This window comes from Apostichopus japonicus, chromosome 23 (assembly GCF_037975245.1).
Source record: "Apostichopus japonicus isolate 1M-3 chromosome 23, ASM3797524v1, whole genome shotgun sequence".
Taxonomy (NCBI): Eukaryota; Metazoa; Echinodermata; class Holothuroidea; order Aspidochirotida; family Stichopodidae; genus Apostichopus; species Apostichopus japonicus.
The window spans coordinates 16,551,363-16,567,246 of record NC_092583.1 but is presented as its reverse complement, the minus strand read 5'-3'; the positions used below and the strand labels follow the sequence as shown (position 1 = coordinate 16,567,246).

At 35.8% G+C, this 15,884-nt stretch overlaps 1 protein-coding gene across 2 annotated transcripts in view; it reads left to right on the top strand.

The window, feature by feature from the left end:
• The window catches only part of LOC139964508 (neurobeachin-like protein 1), a 50,961-nt gene that overhangs the window by 15,720 nt on the left and 19,357 nt on the right, over nt 1–15,884 (top strand). For both annotated transcript variants that reach the window (XM_071966115.1, XM_071966114.1), the window contains exons 12-27: nt 571–776; nt 1,288–1,418; nt 1,897–2,029; nt 2,588–2,701; nt 3,212–3,512; nt 6,362–6,537; nt 6,758–6,935; nt 7,929–8,062; nt 8,236–8,392; nt 8,945–9,047; nt 10,691–10,838; nt 11,572–11,724; nt 12,500–12,653; nt 13,299–13,831; nt 14,391–14,636; nt 15,293–15,427. In XM_071966115.1, the coding sequence (XP_071822216.1) occupies nt 571–776; nt 1,288–1,418; nt 1,897–2,029; nt 2,588–2,701; nt 3,212–3,512; nt 6,362–6,537; nt 6,758–6,935; nt 7,929–8,062; nt 8,236–8,392; nt 8,945–9,047; nt 10,691–10,838; nt 11,572–11,724; nt 12,500–12,653; nt 13,299–13,831; nt 14,391–14,636; nt 15,293–15,427 (3,002 nt within the window). The remainder of the gene's footprint in view (nt 1–570; nt 777–1,287; nt 1,419–1,896; nt 2,030–2,587; nt 2,702–3,211; nt 3,513–6,361; nt 6,538–6,757; nt 6,936–7,928; nt 8,063–8,235; nt 8,393–8,944; nt 9,048–10,690; nt 10,839–11,571; nt 11,725–12,499; nt 12,654–13,298; nt 13,832–14,390; nt 14,637–15,292; nt 15,428–15,884) is intronic.

Genomic DNA, 15,884 nt, shown 5'->3' with positions numbered 1-15,884 from the left:
TAAATTCTAAGCCCCTCCCCATCCCTCTCACTTAATAAATTCTAAGCCCCTCCCCATCCCTCTCACTTAATAAATTCTAAGCCCCTCCCCATCCCTCTCACTTAATAAATTCTAAGCCCCTCCCCATCCCTCTCACTTAATAAATTCTAAGCCCCTCCCCATCCCTCTCACTTAATAAATTCTAAGCCCCTCCCCATCCCTCTCACTTTATAAATTTGAAGTCCCTCCTCATCCCTCTCACTTAATAAATTCTAAGCCCCTCCCATCCCTCTCACTTAATAAATTCTAAGCCCCTCCCCATCCCTCTCACTTAATAAATTCTAAGCAACCTACCTTTCCTTCTCACTAAATAAATTCTAAGCCCCTCTCTCACTAAGCAAAGACAGTGCTCCTGACCAATTGCCATAACTTCATCAACACACAACAGTAGCAGGTGGTGTTGCCTTTGCTTGACAAGAGGTTGCATGCTGTTTGAAATATTAAGATACAATTCAAATTGCTCACAGTTTGGATTATTTGATTTTGCAAAATATTATTTGTATTTTGTGTACGATTTTATTGTCTTTCCAGAAAAAATAATTCAACTGATTGAGAAACTTGGCTCATATAGCATTGTGGCTTCACAGGTGAAGCATATGATTGGTCTGATGAGAGGTCCAGATGATGAGACCCTCTCACCCTTATGTTCCCGTCTCATGCACGCTTTGTCTACAATTGCCAGAAAGGAGACACGGAGAGGAGCCTACCATTACTTTGACTTTCAAGAAGACAACACAGTAAGTTGAAAATCAATAAAACCGCATTGAAAATGACATCAAAATAACATACAGATTATTGAAAGTACTATCAATTCTCTTGAAGCTTTAAAACGTACTATCAATACACATCTTTCTCTGCAATACTTGAGTAATTGATCCAGCTTTTTTTGTATGTCTATTTCTCAATTTGGTTTGTAAAGTGCTTGTTATCAGACTTCATAATTTGTATTGAGCACGTAAGATATGGTATAATAATAACAATAATAATATGAAGGATAAGAAAATTATAGTCCAGAGGAAACTTGATTTGTCACTTACAATAGAAAATCATATTCTAAGCATCGTGGTGAAATTGCGTTGGATTCCTGCATCGCATTTTCAAGACACTGATTGTTGAAATAGTTTATATCATAAGTGAACTTGAAGCAAACGGTTGTGATGTCATAGTTCACACAGACAACAAAATATTTTTGTTTTTCAAGTGTAAAATGTAATGTGAATTTTGTGCAATATATATTTTGTCTGTCAGGGTATTCACATTCCACAAATCAAGAAGTGGTCAGGCAGTAGTTTCACCTTTCACACCTGGATATGTTTGAACAGTACTCCTTTATCTGCCAAGACTCTCACTAAAGGTCGATTCAGAAGACAGCTTTACAGGTAAGTTGAATCTTCATTTGGCAGCTCATCTCTTGTAGACGACACTACATTTGATTGGTTTGATTATTGAAAAGCATTTTATGGCAGAATTGTCACTTTCCATAGTCTTTAATAAACAACAGAGTCATTGACTCAGTTCATTGTATTGTCTCTAGTGAGAAATCCAGGAGGAGTAATATTCTGGTGGTGGGGTTAAGGGTCGAGGACAAATGGGGGTGTCGCGAACTCCTCCTACACCATAAGTAGGTGCAAGTCCAAACGTGGGTAGGAGGGGGGGGGGTTTGAGGGGGTTAGAATATATGTGGACATTTAATTTGGAGTTTGTATAGTTAACCATCTGTAATGCATTTCATATCGCTGCTCTGGTTAAGAGTCGTATGAAATGAGAATTGTTAGGTAAATTGGGGGATGGTTTTAACAGCCTTTTCTTAAACACTGTGTAGTGATCTCAGTATATTTAGTCTTACTCTTCTTTCAGTTTTTACACAAATATTGGAACTGGATTTGAAGCGTTCTTTACTATGGAAGGTGTTCTCGTGGTTGGTGTCACAAACAAGAAGGAATTTTCATCCACAGCCCTAACAGATAATCCTGTCCTGGACAATGGTTGGGTAAAGAAAATATTGATGATCATTTGTTTATAAACAAGAATTGTGATAAACCTTTGTTATAACAAAATAAACACATCAAATACCCTGACTAAGTTCATGTAAATTTTGCTTTTTGAGTGTAAAAGCTACATCCAATGTACTGGCATAAACCATTTGAAAATTTGCTATGAAAAGCAGTGGAGTTTATTTTATCATTAAGTTAATAACCATGACTCTTGTGCACATTACTTGAGTAAAATGCCTACTTTTTCTCTTGCTGTGTCACTTTTTGAGCCTTTTAAAACTTGACTAAGCAAAACTGACATAACTCCAGTTTTTTACAAAATATAAATGTCTATCTATGTATCATATTCTATAAAAGTTGAGAGGGCCAGACAGTTTTATCATACCAAGAATCCTCTTTCAGGGGCAGACTAATGTAAATATGACATTCATTATCTCTTTGTCCTACATTTATGTCATTATCTATAGAAATTAAAAACATTGAAATACTGATATCAAATGATAACATAGAATAATTTTCCTAAACTATCAAAATTTATGATCCTTGCTTCTCAGCACTCAGTCACCATCACTCACATCTCACAGCGATTTGGACCAAGCCAAGTTCAGGTTTATGTGGATGGTACTCTTAGACACACAGCACAGCTGAAACTTCCTTCAACCAAAGAGGTAATTATCAGCTATCTTTTTTTATTCGTACTACCGCTGTTGCTAACTTTAATTTGAGTGTTTGAGTTCAACTGATGCATGTTTTATGGACACATGATAGTTGAAAAAGTTTTTATCTCAATACTATGTATTGGTTCATTGAGAGGGGGCAGGGATGGATTTAGTCCAATAGGCATATAAAGGAAGTACTTAGAGTCTCCTTAGGACAAGGTGCCTCGGTGAAGGTACAACTTACCAAGTTTCTTTATTCATGTTGTGCCTACAAACATTAAAACAGGAAGAGGTGAGGGGGTGGGGTAAGCAGATGGTACTTCAGGGACCTAAAGGGTTTTAATCCAACACTGATTGCACTAATGTGAAAATTGTAAAGAGAAAACAATAGTATGATCTAATGGTGAGCCAAGAAAATGGTGTGGATGATGGAGAAGATTGAGGTTTGGATGGGTGGCGTGTATGTCATATGGCAGTGCTTATAAATAGTAACATGACTTTACGTAACTATTCCCACAGGATTTTGACTACTGTAGTATCAGCTGCCCAAAGGATGAAGATCGGATCTGTCAGGATGTGGAACCATCTCGTGCTTCAAGATCCAGCTCCTTTCCCATCTCGATATCATTGCCAAACATCCACGCACCGAGCCTAAGACCTTCTAAACAGTCGAAAGATGCATTAACGAGCACATCAATACCGGTGGACATGAAGGATTTAGAATGGGGAACCTCGAGGTCGCTGCAAGGTCAAATGGGTAGTGCTTGCATATTCTCAGAATCTGTCTCTGCAATTCAGATCAGAAAATTACATGCAGCAGGTGAGGAAGTCATATCGTGTCAAAAATACATTTGTCAAGTTTGTTGCAATGAGATATCACCAAGGGGTGATCACTTTATAAACAAAGTGTTTCATGTTTTAGATTAGGCAAATAGTAAATGCAGAAACAACACAAGCAACTTCATACTGTGCCATGTAACCAGAAAAGTAACAAGGAGAACTTGTTTTCAAATCTTTGGCTTTAAGGCAAGTAGTTCTCCACGATCAACTTGGTAGCACTGAAGAATACAAAGAAATTTGTGGATTTTCTCAGATACTATTTTCACTTTCTGCATGTGCAATTGGAATTATAAAAAAGAAGTCCAAAACTTAACATAAACAAAGCATAAAGTTCTTGATGATATAGGAATTAAGTTAATTCTGTTAGCTTTATAGAGACTGATCCTTGGTTATCATCAGTTTACGTATGTTCTCTTTAGTAATAAAACCTTCAGTCTGATTCCTAGAACAGCATCTCAATATTGTATTTAGTTGGTGTAAATCTTCAATGTTTTATAACAGTAAAGGAGCTATTCAATGCTGTCACTAGAGAAGAACTTCAGTGAGCAGATGGAGTAGCGTGTACAGTCTGATTCCTAGAACAGCATCTCAATATTCAGAAAGAATAGCATATTCAGTCTGATTCCTAGAACAGCCACTCCATGTTTTATGAAAGTGGAAAAGCAAGTCAGTGCTGTCTCTAGAAGAGACGTTTTGTGTTACCAAGAAACTCATCTGCAGCGTGACTATTAAAACAGCCTTAGGTTATGACAGCGAGAACAGCTTTTCAATGTTTTCAATCCCATAACCTTTAATGTTGTGGAGAAAACATCCTCATAATGTCTTAGTTAAACAGCATTTCAGTGTGGTAAACTATAACAGCTATTTAGTGTTTCAACATCATAGCCTTTCAGCTACAGATAGAAATTTCATTAAATTTTACTGAAGACCAAGTCATTGTTACTGCTGGAACAGTGTTTTAGTCACATAGTCTCACAGTGATATGGGTTAATATCAATTCATACACTTAATGATAGAACCAATGTGTCATTTTAACACCTACTTAACACAGTTTTTAATGTTTTTCAACTCAGACCCCCCCCCCAACACCTCCCTTCCCTACCTTACACCTTTATTGCAGTGGTTTATAAATCCTGAACTATCACAGAGTGAAATATTTGTCTGTATGTCCATGAACTAATTCTTTTCATTGGTGTTTATTTCAAATGAATGCCCTTTAAAGACTACATAGAAACTCAAACTTGTAGATACATTTAAATGAACAAAAATGTTCACACGGCTTGGCCAAATTCTGCTTCCCGTAATAAAAAGATGGACAGACCCATGCTTATTATGACGTCCAAAACCATATTTTCAGTTTTGATAGCATCCCTACAATCATGTTGTATGATGAGGTACTCCTTTTTCCACAGGAATTAACTCTTTGGTAAAGAATGAACACTTTTCCCTTACATGTAGGATTACCTTTAACACCTCTGAGTTACATATTAAAGATTAAACATGCATATTTCTAATGCCCTTTGACCCAAACATTATATTAACCTACACTTTTCATTGCCTTCCCTTACCATCATCCTCTTTAAAACATTTGGAATTCGACAGAAACAGGCCAGAGAAGTCCTAGTAAGTCAACAAGTGTTTGCATATTAGGTCTTGCTGTGTAATATCACACAACCCTTTTCATGCATGTCAGAGGTCCCACAATAGTCAAGCATTGAATATTCATATCATGTTTAATGCATGAGTAGCCCCCCTTCCTGTAGCAAAACCCCAAATATTAAAAGTCATATATCAAGTCATGAATGAATGCATGAGGATATGAATTATTCATGAATCATGCATGACAAGAAACCTTCATCTTCTTTTTCAAGATTGCTGTGATTAAATACTTATTAAAACTTGCCAGACAGATGGGAACGGGTTTCCTCATTTATATATTAAGTTTAATCTGTAGGAAGTTTTGAAGTTTATACATCCCAGAAATTTTGTAATTGCTGGTTGCCATGGGTATTGTGAATGTCAGTGAGATCACCCTTCGGCTAAAATCATTTGTAGCATTATGTTCCCTTCTAGGGCAATCGTGATATACACCTGACGATGATCACATGGTCACAGTCTCGATGCAAGGGTGTTGAAAGCGGATCTGTTGTTCTGTTGTTTGGTTTTTCGTGCCCAGGTTCTTTCATGGGTGACTTTTCTTAAAATGTATTAGTGAGTAGATGCAACTTAAAAATGTTGTTAAACAAAAACTTCTGAATTAGTGTTGCTACAATTTGCATCTTTTTATCTTTTTGGTTGTATTAGTAAACTGTTGGTATACAATTGGGTTATGTTTTTAAATTTATTTGTGGTGGGAGAGTCTTGGTCAAATAGAACCTTCAACCTAGACATACAAGCATAAACACATATTTACTATATATGTGTGCTGTGCTTAGTTTATCCCTATTGCTATTTGGTGACAGAGGCATGAATATGAATGAGTTTGACCTTAATGTCTATATCTGTATTAGGCCCTGCCAGAATTGCTTTATATTTGTTATGGAATTTAAGGTATTACTCTGATGGTGACAGATAAGAAAATCAATGATTTTGTCTCATTATGCAAACTTTTCTAATAGTTAAAATGTTTATATCTCCCTTAAAATTAAATAACGTCAATAAAAACTAAATAGTGTCATATAGATTTACCATAAAATTTTCTTTCCAATTCATTTGGTCCTTCCCCCTCCCCACTTTTGATCCCCCCCACCCTCTTTCTAAAAGTCCAAAGATCAAGTTAATATCATATCACAAACATCATGACTCGTGGTATATTTCATGTCTGGACAGGTCCGAACGAGCGTTGTAACTTTCAGTCTGAGGATACGGACATGACTGACTTGAAGGGCAAGCTACTCCTCTATTACCATGCCAATGCCTGCTCCCAAAATAAATGTGCTGATCTTGCTCAGGGTGTCTACCAAGGCCAACTTTGTGGCACGTACTGCGTTGCTTACGACCTCAAGGTACGTTTCTGGCAATAAATTCCATTTGCAGCAAGTAATTCTATGCTACCTTTGGTGACAAGAACCGACTGGGGAAATTCATTCTTTCATCGCTGTACAGCTTACGCCTTAGCAGGTGTAATGTAGTTAATGTCCAGTGGTTTTAGTTGGCTGAACTTATTGATCAATTCAGTAAGCTCTTATATAGAATAATTATTAGTATTTCTTTCCTCCTGCACAGGATGTCATCAACTGCATAGGAGGGGTCCAGGTCCTTTTCCCAATTCTAGAGTTGGTCACCCTGGAAAGTAATCAAATTGAAGAGGATGAGCAAGAGGATGAAGAAGAAGATAACAAAGATACTATTGACTCCGCTGAATCTACTTTATCAGATGATTGGGTGGTTTTTTCTAGACCAGGTAGGGAAAGATAAAAAATGAAAATGAAAATAAAAATTAAAATAACAAATAAGTTTGATGAAAATCTGCTCCCTTTGGTTATCATGAAAAATTGATTCATCATGTTTTGGTGAGTTGTGTAGTAAACAATTTGGGGGTGGGGGGTTGGGGGTTAATGAGTGATTCATTTTAATGTTAGCAATATCTGTGCGAAAAAAAACATGTTATTGATCATTAGATAAATAAGATATTGGGATTAGCATAAATGAACAACTTGTTTTCTTTTTGCATTTTGTGGGGTTTAAAGATATCTAGATTTGTTGATACTTCTGACGGTTTTATAAATTTTTGTTGAGTTGTATTACTTCATCCTTGTGAACAACTTTTAGTGGATGCTGTCATATTATTATGAAGGATTTGAAACTTTAATGCACCTAGTTGGGGAAATTTTTTCTATACTGTACTGTCATGTCCTGATTCAGAGCACTCTTAGTGTCAGTATGAGCAGTATGAATATCATGTTTCTATCAGATAAAGATTAGAAACTAATTGTAACTGTCAATACGAGTGATCTGAAGCATGATATGGGTGGACAGTTTAGAGAAGTATTAGCATTAGGAAACTGTTCCAACTGACTGCTTTAATGCTGTAAATTGAATGATTTTCAGAATGTTACAAATGAGAGAACTTAATGATCACCTACAGTCCCAGAAGTGATCAAGACATTAAACATAGTACCACTTCAGATGTACAAGTCATGTAAAGTACTAAAATAAATACTCATTGGTTGCTGATTTGTAACGTAAAACACTGGAAGAAATTGCAAAAGATATTAGCCAAAACATGTCTGGTGTTGTCCACAAACTATTCTCCATTGTACACTACTGCAACAAAGTTGCAAATGGTTGAAAATGATAGAAATTATGCTTGTGGATTTAAAAGTTGTTCTGTTCTCCATTTATAAATTATTTAATGTTTTTCTTGTTTTTTCTTGTTTTTATGTTTTTTGCTCAGAACTTGAACTGGAGAAAAACAAAGTTGCTGGATTTATCAGCCTACTCAAGAATATTTGTGTTGGACACACTATCAATCAAGAACTCCTCCACACAACTCAAGGCATTGCCACTGTTGCTGCACTTCTCCAAAAGGTAAGAAATGGATCTCTCTTTTAATACAGAATTTTCAGATGTCTCGTAAAGTGATGTGTCAGATGCATGAATTAATTATATCATAAATAATTGGTCACTGCTTTTGTATAGATTTGGTTGCACTAAATATAACATGATATTTATTCCTTAATTAACATATTTTCATTTGTTAGGTGAATCCAACGTTGATAGATGTTAAAGTGTTGATGGCCATCCAGATGTTCTTTGAGTCAGTCTGTATCAGCAGCGACACGCTCATCAAAAGTGCCTACCGTTACTTGCTGTTTGACTTCAGATTTTGGAGTAGAAGCGAATTCCCTGTCAGAATAGGTAAAAATGCAGTAGTGTAAGGGAGTGGGGCGGGGGGTGGGGGTAGGGCGGGCCACTGGAGTGGGAAGGGCAGTCACCCACAGAAGTATGAGGAGAGAAAATGGTACTGGTGAAGAATCGAACATCTGAAATGAAAAGATGAATCTAAATGGTGAAATTGGACTTACATCTAACTCTGAAAGTTATGGCTTAATTGTCGTTTGATATTTTGTAAATAAAATTTCTCCAAATATTAAGATTTCAATTTTAAGTAAGATCAGTTTTAATCAGATGATGTTGATCATCAGGTGATGCCAAAAATTGATGACACAGTTTTGAAAAAAAAAAAGGTTTGTACAATCATAATATCCAAGATGGCAGCAACTGGCAATAGCCCTCACCTCAAATATCAACAATATCCTCTGTGTCAAATTTAGTCTCCCTGCAAGTACTTAGATGCTTTTCTGATAAATTTAGTAAGTTTTTAAAGTGCTTTAGAGTTTAATGGCAATCAAACACTGATATCCTAATGAATATTTATCTTGAATCCTTTTTTACTTCTTTTTACATTAGGTCACATACAGTTCCTGGCCACTATTATAAAAGATAATCATAAGACCCTCAGAAAGATGTACGGTGTGCAGTATCTCCTGGATGTGATCAGGACTTATTACAGGTATAGTCCTGCTGTCTATTAGTCCTGCTTCATAGTACAGGTATATCCTGCTTTGGGTATGGTCCTGATTCTTATTACAGATATAGTCCTGCTTTTTATTAGTCCTGCTTCATATAACAGGTATATCCTGCTTCGGGTATGATCCTGATTCTTATTACAGATATAGTCCTGCTTTTTATTAGTCCTGCTTCATATTACAGGTATATCCTGCTTCGGGTATGATCCTGATTCTTATTACAGATATAGTCCTGCTTCAGGTATAGTCGTTATAACCAGGATATTCCTGCTGCTTGTATAGCCCTGATTCGTATTACAGATATATCCTGATATATCCTGATTTGGATATAATCCTTATTATAACCAGGATATTCCTGCTGCTTTTATAGCCTTGATTGGTATTACAGGTATAGTCCTGCTTTTCATTAGTCCTGCTTCAGATTACAGGTATATCCTGCTTCAAGTATAGTCCTTATTATAACCAGGATATTCCTGCTGCTTGTATAGCCCTGATTTGTATTACAGGTATAGTCCTGCTTTTTATTAGTCCTGCTTCAGATAACAGGTATATCCTGCTTCAGGTAAAGTCCTAATTTTAACCAGGATATTCCTGCTGCTTGTATAGCCCTGATTCATATTACAGGTATAGTCCTGCTTTTATTAGTCCTGCTTCAGATAGCAGGTATATCCTGCTTCAGGTATAGTCCTTATTATATCCAGGATATTCCTGCTGCTTGTAGTCCTGATTCGTATTACAGGTTTTGTCCTGCTCAGATTGCAGGTATACATAGGCGTAAGAGACGGGGGGGGGGGGGCTGGGGGTTGCAGATCCTCCAACGAAATATTTTTGTGAAAATTCTGGCAATATGCTGAGAATTCTTCGGGCACCTTCTGAAAGAAAATTAAATTGTAATCATGTAGCTAAAGGAAATCAATAGTTTAACAAAAATTCTTTTAGGAATTAAAATAAAGTTCTAAGCTTGCCCAACTAATTTGCTATCACTAATGTAAAAGCCAATATGATATGTATATTAACATGTTGTTTGCGAAAAATGTAGGATATATATTATTCGAGCAAGTTGTTACATCCCCCCAAATTCAAATTGGGCTCCTACGCCTATGCAGGTATATACTGCTTTAGGTATGGTCCTGATTCTTATCACAGATATAACCCTGTTTTTGTTTTCCCTGCTTTTATTCACAGTCTTATTATAGCATGGTTATAATCACAGGTATAGGGCTGCTGCTTGTATAGTCCTGCCTCTCATTTTGTCACAGTACATTAGTCTGCAACTGTTTCAGCCACAATCAGAAAAATGTGACAATGTTTGAGTTTGCGCTTAATATCGATTCCAGTAAAAAAACAGGTGTCTTCTATAAACCTGTGGATTATTTATGACTACATAGCAAGGTAGCATAGATCAACCAGTGCAAACCCTGAAACAAACAGCATTTACTAAATAAAAAGTTAGTAAAAGCATCCTGTTTGAGCAAAGCACTGGTCAAAATATGGACGGAGAAAATGTTCTTTCATTCCTTTGGCAAGCTAGAAAGCTATTGAATTTTGTCACAAACTGTTGGTGATACATATATATCTGTAAACTTAAATGATTTATCAGACCTTTTGTTGGTAATTTTTGTTTTAGCTCGAGTTGCTGTAATTTGCCAGAAGAAGATGCAAAAGCCATCCGACACTCCCTGTTTGGGTTGATCAAGTATTTCTTACGAAACATCGTCCATTCTGATATGAAGAGCATCATTGCTTTCATCCTCTCTGTAGAGGAAGATTCCTTGGTAGGTTCTTTCATCTTTGGTTACTTTTTGATACTTCCATTCATTTCATTTATTTCGTCTATACATAAGAACAATAGAACAAAGTGGTACAGTATAAACAGGACACTAGAAAAACAATAGTAGTTTATCGAGCTAGCGACCAAAAAATATCAAATAACAATGAAAGAAGGTAACAATTAAGAGTAGAGAAAAATAAACATGAGATAATCAATACTCAGTCAGCGTAGTTTTTAATTAGGTGGGCTTTTAGTTTGTGCTTAAACGTTACATAAGATTTAACAGTTTTTATATCATTCGGAAGCACTTTCCAGGTTTTATAGCAGTAGTTATTCAAGAGTAATTTACCGTGTTTCGAGTGATGTCTGCTAACTGAAAATATGTATCATTCCTCGTACTGTTAAGCCATGTTTATTTTGAAACATCTCAGTTATCTAAGGTAACTCTGTCTTTCTGAGAGACAATGAATTAATAGACAAATATGCATTGTTCCTAGTGAGCTTGTTTCTTCTGTAGACTTCTGTTTTATTTTTATTTATAATAATCTGTTTTCTTTGTATGTTTGTGCATAATTTAATAAATGCCATATATGAAAGTGCTGTTAGCATAAAATAAAACATGCTCAAGAGCACTGTACAAAAGAACCAATACCTGGAATAAATAAATAAATAAATAAAATAATTTTGATTGTTGTCTTTGTTGAATGATATAAATATCTCCTGTTTTCTCTTTTTAGATTAATGATGCCTTGGATTTAATTCTTTATCTGTTGGAGACTCAAGGCAGAGATCAAAGCTATCTGTTGCTATTGGAAGAGCATGCTGAGTATCTTTATATGCTAGTGACACAGAAAAGACATTCAGACCAACTGCTTATTAGAGTATTCAAGGTAAGAATAACTACTAAAACTTAGGATAGGCTGTGTAAACACATATACCAACTGCTTATTAGGGTATTCAAGGTAAGAATAACTACTGAAACTAAGGATAGACTTTGTAAACACTTAGACCAACTGCTTATTAGGGTATTCAAGGTAAGAATAACTACTAAAACTTAGGATAGGCTGTGTAAACACATATACCAACTGCTTATTAGGGTATTCAAGGTAAGAATAACTACTGAAACTAAGGATAGGCTTTGTAAACACTTAGACCAACTGCTTATTAGGGTATTCAAGGTAAGAATAACTACTAAAACTTAGGATAGGCTGTGTAAACACATATACCAACTGCTTATTAGGGTATTCAAGGTTAGAATAACTATTAAAACTTAGGATAGGCTGTGTAAACACTTACACCAACTGCTAATTGGAGTATTCAAGGTAAGAATAACTACAGTACCGCTCACGTATAACTCTGCATAGACGTATACTCTACTTTATCTACACGATTATACGCGATTATACTTTGATATACGTTTCCGTACGCAACTTTCTACGAGGTGTCTACACCGTGTCTACGCGGCTTAGGGCTTCGCTCTAGTGCCAGAGTCAGTACAGGTTATTTTACCAATGTCTGTTAATTTTGTTTACACTGTGTCCATAAATAAACTTTCAAATATTGTAAAATTTGCTCAAACATGAAAAGATTTTATTGTCTGTCATGGCAATGTCTTTTTAACAGTGTCATTGAGAAAACATTTTTTTTTTTTTTTTTTGGTCGCAGATTATTTCATATCTAATTCGAACCAAAGCCGTTAGTTTGAAGTACAAGGACAATGTGAAGCTCACCAAGGTTGGTTATGGCGGTCTGACCATGCAAATGAAGGAGGAACAGGTGAACATGCCCATCGCCCAGTACCTCATGGAACAGGTGACAGGTGAGAAGATGGCAAAGAGGATACTGGGAGGGGGGAGGGGGGTTACTATTAGCCCACCTGTTCAGATTATGTGGGTCACTTAAGACCCTGATGCCTCCAGTTGGATCACTGAGCCGGGAACAATTTCTGTCCCAGAGTGACCCTGGATGGCATGGAATAGGGAGGTTGAGGAGATGGGGTGAGGGAGATTCAGAATGGATGAATCTTGCTTGAGGAAGGTTAGTGACCTTGTGTGAAGAAAAGGGACTGTGAGCTAGATGATTTGTGTTTAGTAACTAATTTTACTGTCCAAGAATTATACAAAATAAGATGGCAATTGATAAAATCTAATCACTCTTGTAATATTATTGTCACTTGAACAATAAGTATTGAGTAAATTATTTTTACTCAATTCTAAACATTTTGGGGACACAAATATCATACACTAGTATGAGTCACATGCAAACACAGGTCAATTTTTGTAACAAAAATGATCATTTTTTTCATTTGAAGGAAAACATTGATTATTTTTTAAGAAAAGACACTGTGTTGTTAATATATTGGAATAGTGACAAAACTTACCAAACTCAACTCACAAAGCTACTTTAAGAGGTGGTGTTGTGAAATAAATTAGTTCTCATATTTTGTTGTTTTTCTCTTGTACAGAGGGTTCCATCAACTACAAGGGACTACTTTCTGTGCTTCAGCTGCTTCCAACTAGAAGCTGTCCTCTCAAACTTCAGGTTTGTACCTCCGTGCTAGATCTCTTCTACCAGAATCCATCAGCACCAGCCAAACTCGCAAAGTTACCTGGTTGGCAGGAGGTCTTTGTCAAGTTACTGATCAGAACATCCATGTCAGAGTCTCCCGTGAGACGGAGCACCTCCGGAATGCAGTATTCCCAGCCCTTCAAGGAAATGGAAGATTTAAACTCTGTATCTGCGTGCGAAGACGGAGAAAGTGATGGCCCTTCAACCAGTGAAATGGAGGAGGAAGAGAGCAAGGAGAATAACGATGTATTTGATGGCTTGATCAGTTCCAATCAAGAAAATGGATCCGGAGATTCTTGTCGGAATATTGTGTTAGAGGGTAACATACCGTCTGAACGTACATCTCAGTTGTTGGTGGATACGTTGATTAATATTCTGGTGCAGCTCATGTGGACAGGATTACAAGGAACAGATGAAGAAACTTGGATTGTGAGTAAAGACACACTTTATGTGGCCTTACATTTAAAGGGCCCAGGATCAAATTTATAGGCCCACTTTATAGGAATCACTTTAAAGAGAAATGGCAAGTAAGAAGAATATATCTTACTATAAAGTAATCCTTTTCACTAACTACCGTTCGTTTTCTCATGTATTAAATGCCAATGTGTATACACTTTATTGTGGTAAATTTATTCACTTTTGAAAATATATTTGGCAATGAAATGTAAGTTCTACACAAACCAATTTGGTTGAGTCAACTATCAAATTTAAAATTTGAAGTTAATTATCCCATATAACAAAAATTATAAAAAAGATTGTGTTGTAAAGAGCCAATTCATGAAAAGTTGTGCTTTAGTCATTGGCTTAGCTTAATTTGCTATTTTTCTAGTTGATATGGTGATTTGTTGATATCACCTCAGATGGATGAGTCTTCATCAGTAGTAAGGTTTGGATTCTTCAAGTAGTTTAGTAACAATCTCCTATTAAGACTGTCATGCCAGATTTGCTCAGCAACTTTGATAATTGTTGCATTGGTTCTATAATACAGGCTCGAGCAGAGGTTTTTGCAGCCCTTGCTGATGTCCGCAACAACGAATTATTTGAAACAGCTGACAAAGTCAAATGGCTGATTCTAGAGAAACTTCTGGACTCGGCAGTCACTTATGTCAAAGAAACAACTCGATCTGCAGCAGTGGATGAAAATTGCATCTGGTTGATGAGACTGGTCTACCACTTCATCTATGAGGGCACTGATGATATGACCAGTGCTTGGAAGCCAGGGATTAGTGTAGATGTATGTACACATATTCAAATTAACATATTCAAATAACATATTCAAATTATTCATAATAATAATTATGAATTAATTAATTATTCATAATATATTAATTAATTATTCATATTCATATAATTATTCATAATATTAATTAATTATGCATAATATATTCATATATTAACATATTAATATTCATTTGTGATACAGTTTAGCATTTGCAAGCAATCAACTTGAGTGTTTTATTCCATGTCAAGAATATTTCCGTACAAACACAATGTAAAGAAAAAGGTAAAACTGAAGTACAGCCAGTCTAGAAATTACAGTACTTTTAAACACTGTTAATTACCTACGGGCACCAAAAAAATAAACTTGAGTGTGTGTCCTCCATTTTCTCAAAAATTGGATTTTATGAGGTGAATGAATTGCAGGCGAAACATACTTAAAAGTGTCTTGTCTTTGGTATATAATGGGTCACACACTGAATGCTACTTTGATTTTTTTCAACTTTGATTCTTCAAGAACTGTTTGTCTTCAATGTCTTTCTCTGGCTTTTATTTCTAGATATGATGTTATAATGCAGTTTGCTATGTTAACATTTCCCATCATGGAAATTTGTGTGCAGGAAGTATTCTTATTTATAAAGTTTTGATGTCATATTTCTTTGAATTTTCCAGTTGGTATCCAAAATCTTTGACCTTTTGGAGGCTCTGCAGATCTGGGAGAATGTTGAAGAGGGATCAGAATGGACAGAGATGTCTCTGATTGGTCTAAGACTTGTTTTAACTTTTGCTGGATACAACAATATTGATGTAAGTCGGTTTGTAAACATAGGATTACAGTGTTGTATGGTTTATGAATCATAATTTTGTGTTTTCGAGGTAAATGAGCAAATGTTCTTGCTTGGTGTCTTTTCTTGCTTGTAAAATGTCTTAAGGGAAGAGAACAGTTTATACTTAATTGCAAAGTCAAAGCATGTGAATCAAAATGCAAAGGTTTATTTATGATTCAGGAAAGCAGTTGGTCCTGTGCATGTGCAAATAAAGATCTCCTGCATCACATCTTCACAAAATATGTCATTTGCAGAGTACATTAATGTCACCAAAAAGAAGTTTAAATAATTAAAATGAACAAGTTATTTTCAAAACATCTATCATCACCACTTAGTGTTGGCTCACAACTTTTTCATTCGGTACTGCTTGCGTACAAGAGTTGGGGCCAAAGTTGTTATTGTTCTTAAATGATGAGACTATTTAACACCAAATTTCA